The sequence below is a fragment of the Lissotriton vulgaris genome, chromosome 12 (genome assembly GCF_964263255.1).
Source record: "Lissotriton vulgaris chromosome 12, aLisVul1.2, whole genome shotgun sequence".
Lineage (NCBI taxonomy): Eukaryota > Metazoa > Chordata > Amphibia > Caudata > Salamandridae > Lissotriton > Lissotriton vulgaris.
In genome coordinates this window covers 136,361,131-136,381,427 of record NC_141700.1, presented here as the reverse complement: position 1 = coordinate 136,381,427, position 20,297 = coordinate 136,361,131, and the positions used below count along the sequence as shown (strand labels likewise).

General features: G+C 48.6%; 1 protein-coding gene across 2 annotated transcripts in view; it reads right to left on the bottom strand.

Annotated features, from left to right (window-relative positions):
* The window catches only part of ATP8B2 (ATPase phospholipid transporting 8B2), a 470,208-nt gene that overhangs the window by 126,332 nt on the left and 323,579 nt on the right, over positions 1 to 20,297 (bottom strand). For both annotated transcript variants that reach the window (XM_086947594.1, XM_086947593.1), the window contains 2 exons: positions 12,894 to 13,005; positions 10,333 to 10,438 (listed from right to left, as the gene is read on the bottom strand). In XM_086947594.1, the coding sequence (XP_086803720.1) occupies positions 10,333 to 10,438; positions 12,894 to 13,005 (218 nt within the window). The remainder of the gene's footprint in view (positions 1 to 10,332; positions 10,439 to 12,893; positions 13,006 to 20,297) is intronic.

Genomic DNA, 20,297 nt, shown 5'->3' with positions numbered 1-20,297 from the left:
TTAAAAATAGAAAGTCTACCCGTTTCGGCGTCGATGAATTGCCTCAACTGATCTTTCGTCGGAGGCTGTCGATGCTTGGTGGCCACTTCCATAGTTGTAGGCTTCGGCCCCAAGGGCACCTTCTTGGTCGCTTCGACAGCCGTCTTAGGGGTGAAGGCCTTAGGTACCACTTTCAGCGGCAATGTGAACTGGATGGGTGCCGACGACTTTGGAGGTTTACTGACCGGCTTCAAGGGTGGAGTAGCCTTTGATCCGACAGTAGTAGCCTTCTCTTTAATGCGTTTCAGCGAGTCCGACACCTGCTTCGAAAAAGAGGCGGATGGCTGTGTTGACTCGCCGGGTTCCTTCGAGCCACCGCCAGTTGTGGCCTCGAGCTCCGTACTGCTTTTAGCCTTGTCGGGTCGACGCTTAGGATCGAGAACTTTCTGAGTTCCGAGTCCCTTGTCTGTGTCGACGGCCTTCGGCGCCGACTTCTTCGGGCTGACGTCCTTGACCAGTTTCTTCGGTGCCCCGGTCTTTGGCTCGACACCCTTTAGCGACCTCACCGGGTCGATAACACTCTTCTGTTTAGTCGGTGCCGATGGCTCAGATCTTCGAACCGACCAAAGTAATACGCACTTTTGGTTTCGATTTAGTGTCCCGTGCTTTTGGTTGTGTAGACACCGATGCTTTTGGTTTCGATTTCGATCGGTCAACCGATGGCTCGTTAGAAATGTCCGTAGCCGGGCCTTGAGGCGAGGCTGTAGAACCAAGCGTACGATCTTGGGTAAGGCCCTCGACCTGAGCCTTATCGAGTGTTTTGGTTGCGGCCCCCGAACTAACGGCTGGGCCTAGCTCCTCACTCAAGCTATCTTCCACTGCCCCAAAGGCCCCATCGTCGTCTCCTACCTCGTTGACGATGTCTTCAGTATCAACCATTTCTACATCCACGTCGTAACTGGAGTCGATCTCCGATGCAGGATCAGACAGGTTCTCTTGAAGTTCCTGCTCGACTCCCTCATCATCCTCGGCATCGAAGATGTTCACCGGGTCAGGTGCCGTCTGCTGGGCCTCCTTCCGCGCAGCGCGTCGAAGGCGAATAGTTTTCTTGGAGCGGAACCGAGAACAAGCCATACAGCTGGCTTCATTGTGATCCGGAGACAAGCACTTGTTGCACACCGGGTGGACATCAATGTGAGGATACTTGGAGTTGCAGACGGGACATCTCTTGAACGGGCTCCGTTCCATGATGGATCGTCGAGAAGGCCTCTGGCGTCGACCAGGCCTTCAGTGCCGAAAAGCCACACGGCTCCTCTTGACGTTCGGCTTGAGGATAGAGCTGGAACAAGTACTGGGCACCGATCGCAAAGACAATACCGATGATAACTAAAGGCCTTTTGGCCAAAAAGAAAGTCTTTTATAGATTCCGAACTTTAGAACAAATATACATCCGAACCCAATGGCGGAAAAAAAACAATCTGAGGATGGAGTGGATGCCCATGCGCACTGTAGTCCAGGGGAGGAGCCACCTATCTCGTGATACTTTGAAGACTCTTCCAGGACAACAATGTGCAATCATCCGGACCCAACACTAGGCGGCGATCTATGCACAGATATGAATTCAGCAGCCCACATGCCTCGAACCTGATGACATTGAGCGTTCTCTTTGGTGGCAAATAGATCTAACCAAGACTCTCCCCACTGCTGAAAGAGGCCTTGCGCCACGTCCGAGTTAAGACGCCATTTGTGATTCATCATGCACCGGTGGCCGAGTTCGTCCGCCCTGGCGTTCAGGGAACCTGCTAGGTGTTGAACCACCAGGGTGATGCCCTGGTGTTTCAGCCATGTCCAGAGGCGCAGAGCCTCCTGACAAAGGGTCCACGACCCCACCCCGCCTTGTTTGTTGCAGTACCACATGGCTGTGGTGTTGTCCATGAACATTTGCAGTACACTTCCCCGCACAGAGGGAAGGAATGCCTTTAGTGCAAGCCGGATCACCCGCAGCTCCATAAGGTTGATGTGGAGCTGGGACTCCGCCGAAGACCAGAGGCCTCTGATCTCCCTCTCCCCCATGTGGCCCCCCATCCCAGGAGGGACGCATCCATCACCACTACGTGCTCCGGTTGGGGTAGGGAGAGAGATCTGCCGCTGGCCCAATTGCGGTTCGTGAGCCACCACTGCAACTGTCTTGCAGTGCACTCCAAGATCCAGATGTGGTCGGACAGATTGCCCTGATGCTGTGCCCACTGAAACTTCAGGTCCCACTGCAGAGCCCGCATCCGCCACCTGGCGTGATGCACCAGAAGGATGCAGGAGGTCATCAGCCCCAGGAGCCTCAGCATCAATCTGACCGAGACTCAGGATAAAGGCTGAAAGATCGGAATCAGAGCCTGAATATCCCGAACCCGCTGTTCGTGGGATAAACCCGAAACTGCACTGAGTCCAGAACTGCTCCGATGAAAAGGATCTTTTGAGAGGGGCACAGGTGTGACTTCAGCACGTTAATGGAGAACCCCAGCGAGTGCAGGAGGTCGGACGTAGTCTGGAGGCGAGAGATGACTGTCTGGGGCGAGTCCGTCTTTAACAACCAATCCTTGAGATAGGGGAACACTGAAACTCCTAATCTGTGCAGATGAGCTGCGACCACCGCCATCACTTTCGTGAACACCCGTGGGGCGCTGGTAAGGTCGAAGGGGAGCATGGTAAACTGAAAGTGCTCGTGGCTTACCGAGAACCGCAGGTAACGCTGGTGGGCCGGCAGGACCGGGATGTGGAAATATGCGTCCTGCAAGTCCAACGCTACCATCCAGTTTTCTGAGTCCAGGGCAGCTGGGACCTGAGCCAAAGTCAGCATCTTGAACTTCTCCTTCCGGAGGAAGCCGTTGACGCTCCGTAGGTCCAAGATAGGGCGTAGGCCTCCTGTGTCCTTCTTGGGTACCAGAAAGTAGTAGGAATAGCAACCACGTCCTACTTCTGGCCCAGGAACACGCTTGACAGGGCCGTAACTTCCTCCTGGAGAAGTCGCAAGTGATCCCCCGACATGCGGTGGTACTGCAGTAGCATGGCTGGAGGGGTCGCAACGAAGGGGAGGGAGTAGCCCCTTCGATTTGCAGCACCCACCTGTCCGATGTGATGGAGCACCAGTGAAGGAGGTGATGGCGAACCCTGCCCCCCACTGGCGTCGAATGCACCTGAAAATTTGGACTAGGAGCATTTTGAGGCAGATCCCCGGCACCGCCACAGCGGTTACCACGTCCGTAACCACGTTGAGGTTGGTTCTGCGGCCTGTGGCTAGCTGGACGTGAGGGGGCGCCCCTTCCTTGGCCACGAAAGGGACGAAAGGCGGAAGTCTGCTGGCATTGGCCGAGACCCAAGGACTTGGCCGTAGCCCTGGAGTCCTTGAAACGCTCCAGCGCACTGTCCGCCTTGTCGCTAAAGAGGTGACGGCCATCAAAGGGCATGTCCATAAGGGAGGCTTGGACATCGCCCGAAACGTTGGCAGACCTCAGCCAGGCGTGACGGCGAACCGCCACAGTAGTTGCAATCGCTCTGCCTAGCGAGTCCGTGGTATCCAGTCCACACTGAATGGAATAGCGTGCTGTATCCCTTCCCTCTACAAGGGCTTGGGTAAGCTTTGCCTGGACCTCCGCCTGGCACTGCGGCAGCGCTTCCGCAACCATATCCCACAGAGAGTGGGAGTAACGGCCCAAAAGGCAGGCTGTGTTGACAGACCGCAACCCCAAACTCAGTGAGGAGAACAGTTTCTTGCCGAACTGATCGTACCTTTTGGATTCCCGATCCGGAGGGGCGGTCGAGAATGCGGTCTGGGAGGTTGAGGCCTGGATCACCAGGCTCTCAGGAGTGGGGTGAACGGACAGGAACTGGGGTGGCGCCCGGAGCCGGGCGGTGGCGTCGGGCCACGTTCTGATCTACAGGGAGGCCTGTAGAGGGCTTGGACCAGGTGCCCAACAGAACGTCAGTGAGGGCTTCGTTGAACGGCAGGAGAGGCTCCGAGGAGCTTGCCTGCAGTTTGAGCACCTCAGTTAGGAGGTTAGTCCTCACGGCCATGACTGGGAGCTCAAGAGACTCGAGAAGATCCAAAAGAGATCAAAAAAGCTAGTCAAAAATTGACTAAGAGTACTGCTCTTCCCGGATCTGAGCTTGGTGGCGCAGAAAAAAGAAGAACTGACTTCAGTGCGCGAGGGCGGCGTCTAAGTACTCCGACGACGTCATCCCGGCGACTACGACGCCGACAGACGCGGAGCCGCAGACTACGCCTACCGACGTGCAGGGGTACTGCTACGCAAAACTTTCCGGATCCAGTCTGACGCCTGGGGATATTCTAAGGTAAGGAATCTAACACTAACCTGTCCCTTTCAGATTAGGACCGTAGCAAAGGTCTGGATCTGCATTGCACGCGGAAAAGGAAAAACTGACGTAGGCGCGCCAGGGTGGGTCTTAAGTAACCTCGCTGACATCACGTATGTGGACAACGCCTGGGCGGAGTCGCGTGATGTCGCCCCGACCCAGGCGTGCAGGGATGCTGTGGCAGAAAAGTTTCCGGATCCAGTCTCACGCCTAGGGATAATTCTACGTGAAGGAATCTCCGGCTAGTAGTCTCTATCAGATACCCATCTCAAGAGTCACTACAGGAAACTTGTCCCTAAATTTTATGCTATAAACCTACTTACAACGTCCCTCCGGAAAACCCTCCCCAGAGCTCCTGCAGTAACACTTTCACCTCCCATACTCTGCAATAAACCTACTCAGAGATCCCAGTAGTAATCCCTCATAAAATACCCACAGGAAACCCACCCTAAAGTCTTTGCAATAAACCCAGCACGAGTGACAGGAGAAAATGGTCTATAAAGGAACAGTAAGCTAACCCAAGGGTCATGTTAGCAACCCACAACCAGTCTTCCTACAGTATTATTTTTTTATTTAAGAGGTTTTCTATAGCGCTGTCAAGACCCAAAGGTAACAGAGCGCTTTACAGTAAGAGAATAGCATATAATCAATAGAAGCATGACATATGAAAGGTTTTAGCAGTCAACGAGTGTCAGAGTAAGAGCTGCATAATTGTAATGAAGAACTTCTTTGGTTTCAAGATTCAATGCGGTCACATAGTTCTGGGGTTGCTGTCTGTTCCGTGTTATCCACAACCAAGGAAACGGATGAGGAACAGGGATTTAAGTTGACTTTTGAATTCCACAAAGGACGGTATGGTTCTGATGTGCGGGGAAATGGAGTTCCAAATTTTGGGGGTGTTTCCAGTGAAAGAGCAGTCTGCTGTTCTTTTCTTTCTGGTTTTAGGTAGGATGAGCAGGAGGGAGTTAAAGCTTCTCAGATTCCTGGCTTGACCTGCTTTTTTGAGATTTTTTGCCAAGTATTCGGGTTTGCCGGTATGGAGGGCTTTGTGGGTTAGGCAGGCTGTTCTGAAGTTACTTCGCATTTCTACTGGGAGCCATTTGAGTTCTTTGAGTGCCGGGGAGATGTGATCAGATTTTTTGATGCCGGTGATCATTCTGGCTGCCGCATGTTCGGTGCCAAGTGCGATTTAGGAATTCCTGTTAGGATTGCGTTCCCATAGTCCAGTCTTGACAGTACCAGAGATTGAGTGGCCAGTTTGAGATCCTTGTTAGGAATGTAGGGTTTGATTTTGTTCAGAAGTCTGAGGTTAAAGAATGCATTTTTGGCCGAGTTCTTAATGTGTTTCATCATGTTTAGTTTAGAATCTAAGGTGACGCCAAGAGATATAACAGTCTGCTAGAGTAAGATTCCCTTTGAGCGCATCGATTGCCTTTAGCCATTCAGTGATTTGAGGGTTGTCCTCCTTGTTCGAGATAAGGAGTGTCTCGGTCTTGTCTGGATTTAGTTTCAGGTGATTGTTTGTCAGCCATTCTTGAACATCTTTCAGGACATCATTTAGTCTTTGGATATCATTGAGAGAGGAAGTTTTCAGATAGATCTGTGTATCATCCGCGTAGAGGTGGAAGCAGATGTTGGCTTTTCTGAGTAGTTTGGATAGCGGTTACATATAGATGTTAAAAAGCTGTGGAGAGAGCACCGATCCTTGGAGGACGCCCTTGTTGACTTGCTGGGTTTCGGAGGTGAAGTTCTTGATTTTGATTTTTTGCATGCGATTGTGTATAAAGGAGGAGAACCACTTGAGAACTACCTCGCCGAGACCAACTCTTTCTTGAAGAGCCTTGATGAGGATTTGTGGTCCACCGTATCAAATGCTGCCGAGAGGTCAAGGAGAATGAGGAGGCAGCATTTGTCTGAGTCTAGTGATCCATGGATATCATCTATGATGTTAAGCATCGCGGTTTCTGTGCTGCAGCCTTTTCTAAAGCCAGACTGGTGGGGGTCTAGGAGGTTGATGTTGTCCAGATGCTGTGTCAGTTGATGAAGTACGCAGCGTTCAAGTGTTTTAGAGAGCATGGGGAGGTTAGATATAGGTCTGAAATTGTTCAGATCTGTCAAGTCTAGACTGGGTTTTTTCAGCAGGGGGGTGACTTGCCCCATTTTAAGGCAATCAGGGACCACTCCATTTTTTAAGGAGCTATTTATGATTTTGCTCCATATAGGTGCTAATTTTCTTGATTAGTAGAGGAGGAATGGGGTCTGAGATATGTGCTGATGATTTGGAGGTCGAGATCAACGAGATTATCTCTGCTTCTAGAACGGGGCGAAAGCTAAGCCAGAGGGTGAGAGAAGAGCCAGGAGAGAGGGCATGAGGTACAGCCGAGCTGCTCTTCTTGGGGTGTGATTCGTTGATGTCTAATGATAGTTCGATTCTTGCGATCTTGTCGTTGAAGAAGTGGGCGAAGTTGTCGCATAGTTCTTTGGACGCCTGTACAGATGAGGACAGTGGCTTGGAGGTTTGTTGTCTGATGATGCTGTAGAGCTCCTTCGGTCTGTTTTTGGCCTTATCGAGTGCCTCGCAGAAGAAGCTGGATTTCTTGTTTTTGATGTGGTTGTTGTACTTCCTACGGGCTGCTTTCAGTTGGTCACGAAGGATGGCTGTCGGGTTGTTTCTCCACTTTCTTTCTTTGGCTCTTAAGTTTCTCCTTTCTGTTTTGAGGTCAGCGTTGAACCATGTTCTGGATGGAATGGCTCTGCTTCTTTTGAGCTTTAGTGGAGCTAGTTTGTCGAGTATGGACACTAGCTCGGAATTGTACCGGTCAGTGAGGTCATTGGTGGAGAGGTGGGCTTTGTTGTCCGGGAGAAGTGAGCCTAACTGAGCTTCCAAGATATCCAGGGGTACTTGGGAGAGGTTTCTCATCCATTTGGGGGGTCTTGTGGAGGTTGATGGGAGATAGTGGGGTGATTGATATGAAATAGGATCATGTGGTGGTCTGACCAGTCAACGGGAAGTATGTGGTTAACCTTGATGGAGTTCTTTTGCGAAATGCTGGCATCCAGTGTGGCTCCTTTGTAATGCGTCTCCTCAGTACAGTATTGTTTAAGGTTGTTATAATAGAGGAGGGTGGATTATGATTGGATTAGAGGATTGTGTGTCTCGTTTCATCGTAGATTCAGATCACCAAGAATAAGGTTATTGGAATCACCGTGTGCGCCTTGTGCTATCAGGTCGGATAGTTGTTCTCCAAATACGTGGTTTCTGCCTGGGGGGTGATAGAGCAGGTGACACAGTAAAGAATCATTATCTTTGGTCTTGATGATGGTGGATAGACATTCAAATGAATCGTAGTCAAAAGTGGTGGTTTCAGAGATGCCCAAACTATCCTTGTGGATGATAGCAACCCCTCCTCCTCGCTGATCTATCCTGTCTTTGGTGATGAGGGAGAAGCCAGGTGGTACCAACATGTCTAGGCAGGGAGGAGATAACTTATTTAGCCAGGTCTCTATGAGGAACGCAATGTCAATATCATGAGTGAGGATAGCCTCAGCTAGTTCCATTGCGTGTAGTGAGGCCGATCTGCAGTTGATTAGTAAGCAATTGGTGAAAAGCTCCCGATTGCTGGCAGTTCTAGCTTTGGTCGCCCTAGGTATGGCGGTGAGGACATGATGTCTCAGTGGTTTGGTGCAGGGAAGGTCTTTCCTGTGACCTGTGATCACTTGGATTTTGGATTTAGGAGAGTCTAAGGCGGGAGTGTCGTCTGCGGCGGCTAGTAAGATTGCTTCACTGTCTGACATAGGTGCTTCTGTTCTGAAGGGCCTTAAGGTCAAGTGTTTTGTATCTGAAAGTGTATGGATCTTGGTCCTAGGGAAGGGGACTCCGGTTTTTGAGGCCTTATGTGAACATGATCCCAAGACCCTGTGGGGGACCGTGAAGCTGGGTACTAGGGGATTCTGTGGGCGTTGACGGTGTGGGGAGGCCAAGGAGGGGATTTCAAGGATCTGCGGGCTATACCTAGGTAGAAAGGATTTCCGTTAAGCCCAGGGATATTACGTCTATCTGGCTTTCAAGAGCCGCAAGACGCTGTGACACAGAATCAGGGGAGGAGTTGGGGCATCTAGGGTAATGCCAAGCGTGTTGTGGTTCAGGTTGAGGGATTGAGGTCTCTTGATAGTGGAGCAAGTCGGGTTATCCTTTTTCGGGATCGAGGGAGAGGTCAGAAGAAGGGGAGGGGAAGGGACAGGGAAAGGCTTTGAGTGTCTGAGAGTTGGGATGAAGCTCGTGGCGAAGGGGGTCCCTGTCGGCATGTAGCATCTACGAATTTGCGGGGGGAGGGATCCCATAGGGGGGCGAGGTAGTGTTTTCTGTACGGGGCTGAGGAATACGGTAGGTGGGGGAAGTGTGGTGGTTGGAAGGGGGAATTGAAGGTGTGGTTAGAGTTTCCTGTTGTGGCTGGTTGGCTGTAAGCGTGCGTAGGGATGCGGCGGGGAAAAGGAGCGTAGCGGGCCGTAGCGGTATCGCGGAAGAGAGGAACATAGGCTTCTCTGTTAGCTGTGGGTGTGGGTGAGGTAAGGATTGAGGCGGGGTAAGGTAGGGGTGGGAGGGCTGATCTTAATGCGGGAAATAGGGAGTCGAAAGTTTTGAGGTTCTCATTATTAGCCTGAATGAGGACCGTGCCGTTCGTGTAGATGGTCACGGATGGGTACCCTCTTCCGACCGAGCCGATAGGGAGTATAGAGGTTAGTTTGCAACTGTGGGAAGTGGATGTGGTTTTGGTGATATACAGTTGCGTTCTGATCAGGGAGATCCAGTCTTCCGGTCTCTCAGTGTGGAATATAAGGTCCATCTTAGTCGGACCATTGGAGGCTGAGTGGTAGATGTCTGATTAGGGGTTCTTTGTGTTGGCGGATAAGTTTCTGTTTGAAAATGAGTCATTTTTCTAGAGAAGATGATGGTGAAAGAGTTCCAGCTGTGGGGCACTGCATTAATTTGCACCACAATGCCAGTCAGCAACCTCAGGCCTCCAGCACTATCCCCAGCTCCACATTCCTTGTAGCCATCCCACCACAGAGTATGCATGAAGCCCATTGCAGAGTCTATGTAGCCTCAAGGAGACAGCATCTTCGCCTCCTTGGAGTAGACCTACCCCAGCATCCCTCAAGTGACCCTCTCCTTGAGTCCATAGAGTCACCACATAGTAATCACCACAACAACAGGACCCCTGCAGTAAACCTATTCAGAGTTGCTGCAGTGAATGTATAGTAGGTATGCTCATGCAGCAGACACATAGTCAATGCAGAAACTCTAATCAGAGCCTCTACAGTAAATGGAGCCTCAGAGTAACTCTCTACCACCAAGTCAATTGTGAATCTCTACCCTATCCCCAGAGAACATGCAAAACCCTACAGAGTACTGCAGAGCCCCTCTACCAGGGTTCTTTCTGTAATTCTACCCAGGTTCTCCACAGTAAACTTGTTTCAAGTACATAGAGTAACTCCATCCTGCAGGGTACATTCCATAACTTTATCCCAGAGAGTGTACTCTAATCAAAAGTTATGAAGCAAACTCTATGGAGGCAGCAAAGTGCTTGGTGACCATGTTGTGTTGTGATTAGTTGATAAGCAACACAAATGTGTTAGTCCTTTAAAAAAGATCTGCTATGTCTAGGACACACTGAGCTGAGACTGCTAGTCTACCGAATTTAAGACTTCTAAAAAAGGTTTAAAATGTTGGCACCTGTGGTACCCAGGGGATTATCTCTATAGTCAAGGCTGAGGATAATCAGTCATTGAATGACAAATTATATTTTAATCTCTATAGCAACTTAAACCACATACCTCCTACCACACACTACCCTGGCAATCTTGTCAGTAGTTTTATGCTCCAGCATAGTTTCCGGAGTCCCACCACAGACTAGAAGCAGCACCCCCACCCAGAGTACTCTCCAGTAACCTATTCTTGAATACCTACAACCCCCTAATCCTCACCTTAGTTCTTCTCGCACCTCATGTACAGTGTGCCCTGTGACAACGAACACCTCAGTCATGTCATCAGTCAGCATCTTGCACGAGTAGCCGATGTTCACTGCAGTTTCTGATGAAAGGAAACACATGTCAGGAATATGCTAATAGGAAGGAATAAAGCAACTCAAGGCCTCTTGATACAGTTATGTCTCAGTTTCCCTCCCTACGCATATACAATAGCATTGTATCAAAACTTCTCTGAGCAAATATCCTGTAGTGTGTTACAGGAGTGCTGTACTATGGCTGCCTACTTAAAAGTTCCAATCTGCTTCCCGGAAGGCACTAAACAACACTGATGGACCTCCATCCTAAATCCTGCTAAAAAACTGGATGGGACCCGACCCCTCTCAATGTGGTAAGACATATCAAGGGCTTACCCCATGTGCCAAACATTCTACTGGATGTAAACTATTTAAATACTCTTATTCATGCCAATCCCTAGAGGTAGCGTGGATAACCCTGCACTAAGTCAAGTATTCATGGTCACAAGCTCCACTGTATCAGCAACTTTTATCGATCTCCATCTAGAAAACATGTTAAAAAAAAAAACTCTTGTAGGGAGCGACCCCTGCAGTATTTAACCTCTCTCATCATGGTATGAGTTAATTATACCAAGAGATATTTCGCCGCCTGCACTGTAGTGCTTAAAGTTGCAGGAGCCAAAATGCCTGTGGGCAGAGTGGGGAGGGCAGTAGGGCTGCCATGCGGTGTGTAAATTAAAAAAAAAAGGCAATCACTGAAGAGCAAATTCCAGTGTCCAGATTTTGAGTGTGTGTCCGTGTTTGTCCTGCAGTGAAAGGTTCACAAATCCCTCATCATCCTCAAACCAACTGCTTATGCCCATACATTTCAAGGGTGCCCATCGTCTAATGAGAATCATATGTTGATTCTAGATACTACTCTCTTATACAGTGTTAAAAAAATGTTCATGACCCTTAATCCTGCACACTAAATGGCAAACACATAGTTTCAAACCTATAAGCAGCCTGTCAAAGGAATTCAGGAGCCTCCAACTCCACACAGTAAGATTTAAGCACTTTCACTGTGTCCACTCACGGGATTCAACCCTTCATACACCGTGACTAAACATTTCTTCCACCTTTTTTTGGAACATTCCTTCCAAGATATCGCTCATCCAACTCTTCATTCAACTTCTCTTCAATCACTTCCGTATTTTTCTTAGTGCATTTCTTTTTTCTCCCATCGCTCATTCTACATGCTCTGCTCTCAGAAAAAATTCAAGTTGGAGAGAAGAGTCACACTGCCTCTCTACCCCACTGTTCTCTCATACAAAAGCAAACTCTTCTCTAAATGGATGCCATTTATCCTTTCCATTCCAAGAGGAAATCGTGTGTATAATGGGCGGTAAGGCACATACTCTCTGTCAACTCTGCACCTCGTAGGTGTCCAAGCTTCATGCCAAAATTCACCTATGTCTCCACCCTACTGTTTGAACTATCATATGGCGGGTACTGATCTCCCATAGTCTTTCAACACACTGCAACAATTTCTCACAATAGTACCAAACGCTTCAAGCTCAATGTGACACAATTTGACAAAGTTTATCATAATCTTGATTGATTGGTTGATTGATTTTAATACTTATATAGCGCATGCGGTCAACCTACGGGTATCCTTCCATATGCCTACACCATTATTCTAAAGCTTTCCAGGGCCTGCATTCCCCATTTGTCAAAGTGACTTCACTTACTAAAATGTTATCCTAGGCCTCCAACTTGCTGCGTCAAAGAATCATCTTTAGCCCCACATCTATGAGGCTCCTCTGGACATTTAAAACCCATGGACCCCAAACCGACTAAGTGTCTAAAGGTCTGAAAGGCAAATATCATGTGTTTAAAAATGATTATGCACCTCCAACATGCATATCTGACGTTCTAATTGGCCTTCACCCTACCCAGAATGTCAAAACATTCATTGGCTCTCAATCCTACAGAATTTGCTTGTGAGCCTAAAGAGAGTGTGAAACACTTATAGACCTAAATCTTGTAGAGTGCGACACTTACTCATAGACCGCCACCATACAGTGTGAATGTCAAACCTGAAGGCTTCTCTTCTTCTACGCACTGTCAATACATTTGTATGCTGCTGCATCTTACAGCATCGCCTTCAATGTGCCTTAACAGACCTATGGAGTATCCACCATACACGTTGATTTGAAAAGTAATTCATGTGTCTGCAATGCACAATGGGGCAAACATCCTTGTACGCTTCCACTACAATACATGGTACCTTGGTGCCAGATGTTCTTGAAATTTCTTATAAAATTACTCCTACTTCCCCCACTTGCCTCTTTTTCCACTCACACCCTTTCTACTCTTGTTTTACTGCTCCCGGCAACCATAATTCTGATCTCCTTTCAGGTTTCCTCTTGCTTCATGTCCCTAAAACCCTCTCATTCCATTCCCTACCCTTTGTCAAGTTCAAATTGTATATTGTGCTTAACGTCCTCTATCAGTCTGCTTGAGGGGGGAATGGACCAAAGCATGCATTGGATAGGGAAGCACCTTGTTTATCTCCAGTGAGCACCCATATCTTGATGTTAGCAAGAGTTAGAATTGCAATTGTTTCAGGAACACCCTCCTGCAACTTGTCTTCGATGGCTGTGGCCCCCAATAACTGCAACAAAAAGGAAAGGCAGGAAAGAGATGTGAATTCTGAAAAACTGCCAAGGAATAAAAAATAAAAAAAGAACTGGTGGTTTAAGCAGCAAATGATTAAATAGAAACACTTTCTTCCTGTTTTGTAATTTCAGTTTAACCTCCTGGTGTGAAATAAACAACTTTCACAAGGCACACATATTCTCCCAGTTAATGTTATCAGGTAATCCCCAGAGATAACATAGTCTAACCTAGCCCTGAAAATATTTCAGGTCCAGAGGAGATTATGTTTCATGTCCTACGTTTAATCTACTCTACTTTTTATTGTACTCCAAAGTCAAGAGAAACAATAAAAAACTATTTTAGTCAGAAACCAGGAAATTAGAAAAACAGCATATGACCAACAATCAATCAGAAGTCCAGAATAATGCTCAACTGAACATGTTACTTACCTTTGGCAACACTCATTCAGGTGGATGCTCGGTTTCACCACATATTCTTCACTTTGTGAATATCCTAAGGCGCTATACTGGTTATGGAGATTTATTTTCCTCCATAATTTCCTCCTGCATAGGTGGAGTCGTGCAGCCTTCAATGATCAGAATGTCCAGAGGGGAGATCTCTAGATTGTAATATTATTATAAACTGGATGCGCAGATTCCACAGGTCTGAGAGGTGGGTTGGTTAGGAATCTGTGGTTAGAATGAGTATCCACCAGAAACAGGGTAACTAAAGGTAAGGAACTTGTCCTTCTGATGAATATGTCTACCTGCAGATTCTTCACCTTGTGAACAGATATCAAAGCTGTACCTCTCTAGGTGTTCGGGCTGTGTGATGGCTCAGACTAGGAAACACTGTAGGACAGAACAGGCACAATGGCCCTTCCATCGGACCTCAGGCAGTAGTGTTTTGTAAAGGTGTGGAGTGATGCTCGCGTAGCAGCCAGGCAAATGTCCAACATTGGCACACTACTCACTAGTGTGGTGGTAACAGTCTTTGCTCTGGTGGAATGAGCAGGGAGTCCTTCTAGAGGCTGCTTCTTGGCTAGATCTCGACACACAAGACAATACATCTGCAGATGGTTCTCTTCTGTACAGCTTTACCCCTTTTCACCACAGAGAATCCTACAAAGAGCTGATAGTTCAGCTAGTGTTCTTTGGTGCGATTGATGTAAAAGCTTAGGGCTCTCTTTGGGTCAAGGTGATGAAGTCTTTCTTCCTTTTTAGATAGATGAGGCAGTGCGAAGGCGGCTAGCAGGGTGAAATGCTGCACATGTGAAAAGGCATGCCAACTTTTGGGAGAAATGCTGCTTTCGCCCTGAGCCTCAGTTTGTCCAGGAAGAAGGTGGTGTACAGCTGCTGGAAAGACAATGAGTGTAATTCACTCACAATTCAAGCCGATGCGATTACCATGAAGAATGTTGTTTTTAATGTAACTAGGTGTGCATTGGTTCAAATGAAGAACCCATGTAGGAAGTGAGAACCAAATTAAGAGCCGACTGAGGCATCACAAAAAGCGTTAGAGGGAACACAGGGGTCAATCGTTTAAAAAACACACATCATGATGGGTGATTTGAATAAAAATGGTTGATCAGAGAAACGTAGGAAAGAAGCAAGGCCCGATTGAGAACCCTTAACTGTTCCCGCAGCAAGGTCTTACTGAGCTAGCGAAAGGCAAAATAACTATGACAGACAACTTGGTCTAGAGAGGCTGGATATTTTGGGATGAACACCAGACAAACGTCTCCTAGTGTCCTGCATAAACTGTTACAGTGGAGGAATGCCTGGCTGCCAAGATGACATCTACTATTTCAGGAGGAAGATCAAATGGCGTCAACTGTCACTGCTCAATTTCCGTTCATGGATGGGGAGACTGTGCAGGCTCAGGTACAGGACCCCGTTGCTACGACAGGAGGTCATTCTAAAGAAACAGCCAGATCGGAAAACAAAATGCTCATGGCCAGACGTTCCATGTACCACACGCTCCTTGCTCAGTTCTCCAGGGCCATTAGGTTGACTTGAGCCTGTTCTTTCCTGATCTTCTTCAGAACTCTGGGCAGTAGGGATAAAGGCAGGAAGGAATACAGGAATCTGGAGCTCCAATCTAAGCCAAAGGAGTGAGTTGCCTTGGGAACTCCAGTGGTTGACTCTGCTCATTCTCTGTGGTGGTGAGAAGACTGAGCCATGGTGCTTCTCACTGCTGGAAGATGCCCCGTGCCACCTCAGAGAGCACCCTCCATTTGTTATCAGCTACGCAACGTTAACTGAGTTCATTGGAACGAGCGTTCATTGATCAGGGAGCTGCCCGACAATTCAGCCATTTCCAAAAGGTGCAAAGATTCCTTGCACATTACCCAAGACCTCATATTCTGCCCTGTTTGCTGCAGAACCACATGGCAGTAGTGCTGTCCGTGACAACCTGCACCCATTACCCTTTGAGGGACGAGAGGAACGCTTTTAGTACCAGGTTTATCACCCACAACTCCAAAAAGTTGATGTGGAGAGGAGCTTTCTCCGGAGACTAGAGTGTTACTATTTCCACTCCTCCCAGTGAACCTACCAAACCCAGCAAGGGGCCTGACACCAGTCCAAATGGGGTATGCAGTTGCCACTGCAGGCCCTCAGAAGCTGCCTCTGACACCTTGATGGAATATGAAAGGTTCCCTTTGTGCGGAGACTACTGAAACTTCAGATTCCACTGCACAGCCTGCATGTACCACCTGATGTGGTACACCAGCAGAATGCTGGAGGCCAGGAGGACAAGAAGGCTACGAGCTGCTCTCAATGGGACCCAGGTCAAGGGCTGAAACATCAAGATCATAGCCCAAATGTACTGGACTCAATGAGGAGAGGAAAGGCTCCAAAGAACAGTGTCCAGGATGGCTCCAATGAAGGGGAGACGCTTTGAAGGAGTAGGGTGGGACTTTGGCACGTTGATAGAAAGACAAAACAATATAAACAGGTTGGCCATCGTGAGCAGATTGTTTATGACTGTTTGAGGTGATCCCGCCTTTAGCAGCAAGTCGATAAGCTACAGGAAGACTGGTATTCCTAACCTTCGGAGATGAGTAGCAACCTCCACCATCAATTTCGTGAACACACGAGGTGTACTGGTAAGGCCAAAAGGGAGCACCAAGAACTGAAAGAGCTCATGGCCTACTGGCCCGAGGTGATGCTCCACCACCCAGGGAAGAAAAAGAAGATGCAACCTTTTAATGGCTGATTCTGCTCTGTTGAGTGGAAGTTAAAGTGGTTTTGCAGCAGCAGCGGGGTGAAGGTTTGGGTAGTTCGCTGCCATGGGGGCATGGACACTGAAGGCTGGATCCCCAGACTCTACCTTGAAAGACTTGGGAGGCCTGTTGCTGAAGAAACAACATTTAACGCTGTCCTCTATTGGAACTCCCTTGAGAAGCCTTAAAGGGGATAAATCCTTTAGGGAAACTGCCATACAGGCAGTGCCAACCTGAGAGATTGAGCAATCGCTTTGCTTTCTTTAAAACACTCCAGGGCTGACTTCACCTTTTCTCCCTGATGCCGAAAGTTTGAAGAGATGTGTGCTATCAAATGGCATATGCATAAAGGACTGTTGGACATCACTCAATAAACCTATGAGGTGAGTGAGACAGAATGGTGCAGGTTAGCCAGAAAGGTGGTTATGAGGTTAGAGGAATTCCCCTGAAGTGGGGGGAAATTTGGAATGGCTGGAACTCATAGGGCCTGAACCAAGGAGATTTGGCCCTAGCTGGCAAAGATGTGGGAAATCTGAGGGGAAATCAGAGAGAAGTAGTTTCTGTCCTGTAACTCCAGTTCTGTAGTAGGGGTATCTCTGTTATAGTCATAATCTAGTGAATAGTCCATGTGCCCATGTGCGCGGACCCCGGAGCAATCAAAAATAATCTCTTAAGTTGTCAAAACATGCAGACCTGCACAGACACTTAAGAGAGAATTTAAAGACAGATAATGCAGCCTATATCCACAGGCTACACTGTCCAATACTTCAACTAGAAATTCCACCAAAAACCACAAACAGCACAGCCTGTCCAGGGTTTTCCACATAGAAAACCTTGCCTTTAACAGCAAAACCCTCTGGAATGATAGAGAGGAAGAAGTGGACAGACAAGCCCCATAGGCTGCCATTATGTGGCTCAAAACAGGATACTGTGCCTTTAAGAGAACTTTCCAGAAGCTTCACAGTATCCCAGAATGCAGTGCAGGTCCCTTTCACCTTCAGTTCAATTTGAAGGCGTAACACGCCAGACCTGTAGCATTTCTTACATGAATATCTCTCTCCACCGGGAAGGAGGGCGGGCGCTTAGGACTATAACAGAGATACCCCTACTACAGAACTGGAGTTACAGGACAGAAACTACTCCTTCTGTAGTAGGGGATCTCTGTGTATAGTCATAATCTAGTGAATAGAATGGCAAGCCCATCCCCACACCAAAGCGGCGGTGGAGAGAAGAGAAATAACACCACTACTGTGCGAACAGATTTCGCAGCGAAGCCTGCCCAACCTGAGCATCTGCCCTGGCATCAGTGTCCAGACAGTAAAGCTTAACAAAGGTATGGACCGACTTCCAAGTGGTCGCCTTGCAGATTTCTACAATTGGAACATTACGGAGCAAAGCAGTCGCGGCAGCTTTGCCCCTGGTGGAATGAGCCTTAGGTTTACCGCCTAAGGTATTATCAACCTTTTGGCAACACAATTGTATACAGGACACAATCCACCTCGAGATGGACTGTTTAGAGGTAGCAAGACCGGTCCTGACTGATCCACAATTGATAAACAATTGGTCTGACCTACGAATATCTCTGGTTTTATCCAGATAAAATTTCAACACCCTCCTAACATCCAGGGAATGCAGAGACCTTTCCGCTGGAGATGAAGGATTCCGAAAAAACGTAGGTAAAGTTACAGTCTGGTTACCATGGAAATCAGACATAACCTTCGGACGAAATATATGGAGAGTATGCATAACAACCTTAGCAGCATGAAATACAGTATAAGATTCTTGGCAACACAACGCCGGAATTCCCCTCACCCTGCGGGCCGAAGTAATGACCAAGAGGGACGCCGCCTTCCAGGACAGGCGCTGCAACGAAGCCTTATGAAAAGGTTCAAAAGGCTCCTTCATCAATCTGGACAACACCAAGTTCAATTCCCATGAAGGCGAAGGAAGCCTGACAGGAGGGAACACTTTCTTAGAGCCATCCAGCAAACCTTTGATCACAGGGATCTGAAAGAAGGAAGTCTGCGAAGGTCATTTCCTGTAGGCAGGCAGCGCAGCAAGATGAACCTTAATGGATTGGACATTAAGGCCAGACTGCGCCAGGTGTAGAAGATACGGAAGGATGACATCTTCCTTGCAAGTTGTCAGGTCATAGTCCTTGGACTTGCACCAGATGCAAAACCTCTTCTACATGTAAGCATAAGAAGTCCTAGTGGAAGGCTGCTTAGCCTCCTTCCGTATGTCCATACTAACTTCTGGTAGATTCAAATGGCCATACTGCACTATCCCTGGAGCCATGCAGCCAAACTCAAAGACGAGAGGTTGGGGTGCAACATCTGCCCCCTGAACTTTGTGAGAAGGCCCGGCCTACACGGCAGCCGTATGTGAGGAAGGAGAGACCGGTGAAGCAGGTCCGTGAACCACCACTGTCTGGGCCATTCCGGGGCAATCAGGATCATCCACGCCCTGGACTGGGACAGCTTGATGAGCACCGCCGGAATCAGGGGAAAAGGTGGAAAAGCGTACAGAAAGTTGTTCGACCAGTTAATCCATAACGCATTCCCCAGCGTCCCCTGCTGGTAGTACCAGGAGGCGAAGTCTCAGCATTCGCTGTTTTCGGCGGTGGAGAACAGATCTACTTCTGGTGTCCCCCACCTTGCGAAGACTTGTCCTAGTACTTCGTCGTTTATGACCCATTCGTGGTTTTCCTGAATCAGTCTGCTCAGCACGTCTGCCTGAACATTCTGCACACCTGGCAGATGGGTAGTCGTTATCGTCAGTCCTCTGGCAAGAAACCAGCTCCAGAACGCCCGCGCCTCCTGCGACAGAGTGCGCGATCTCGAACCCCCCTGCTTGTTGAGGTAATACATTGTGGTCGTATTGTCCGTCTGTACAAGCAGAGAGTTGGTCTGGAAGGACGGAAGAAACGCCTTCAGTGCCAAGTGAACAGCTCTGAGTTCCCGGAAAATGATGTGATACGAAGACTCCATAGGGGACCACGTTCCTTGTATCTGCAAGTCTGCGAAAAGCGCCCCCCCAGCCGTGGGGAGACGCAATCGTCACGAAAGTCTGTGTGGAAATGTCCTTGTGAAAGGGAACCCCTCTGAGGAGATTCTCAGCTGAACACTGCCACTTCAGAGACTAAAGAGCACGCAGAGACAGTCTTATCTTGTCGCCCCAAGATCCTTTCCTCTAATCCCACTGATCTTCCAAGCACTCCTGCAAAGGTCTCATGAGCAGCTGTGCGTGTGGCGTGAGGAAGATACAAGAGGCCATCGACCCCAGTAGAGAAGATACCGTCCCCGCTGTTGTAGATGGGGCGGTCACAAGAGCCTGAGCCTTCCTAAGGAGTGATAATCGTCTCTCCTCCAAAGGAGACATGCCCGCTGACAGCGTATTGATGGAGGCTCCCAAGAACTGTACGCACTGGACCGGAATCGGGACAGACTTGGACATGTTGATGTGCAACCCCAGCTTGTTCAAGAGAACGCACGTCCTCTGGAAGTGTGCCTGAGCTTCCGAGAAGGAGGAGGCCTTGATCAACCAATCGTCCAGGTACGGGTAGAGAAAACACCTCGTTTTTCCTCAGGCGTGCGGCTACCACTGCCATGCACTTCGAGAATGTTCTGGGCGCAGACTTCAGCCCGACTGGCAGTACTGTGTACTGATAATGATGGGCGCAGACTTGGAATCGCAGGAACTTCCTGTGTTTGTGTGCAAAGAGCACATGGAAGTACGCATCCTGTAGATCTATGGCACAGAGCCAATCTCCCTGTTGCAGCTGAGTATAAACCTGATGCAACTACAGCATGCGAAATTCCCTCTGCGAATCCACTTGTTTGCTCGTCGCAAATCCAGAATGGGCCTGAACTCGTTCTTGTCCTTCTTGCGAACCAGAAAGAACCGGGAGTACAGACCTCTTTCCCTTTGAGACAGAGGTACGTCCTCTATCGCCCTTTACCTTAACAGGATATCGGCCTCTGCTTGGAGCTCACACAGCTGAAAACGCGAGCTGACCGGAGGAATTGCTGGAGGAGGGCCGATGAACCGAAGACTGACTTAGACCCGGCCGGCCTTTGTTC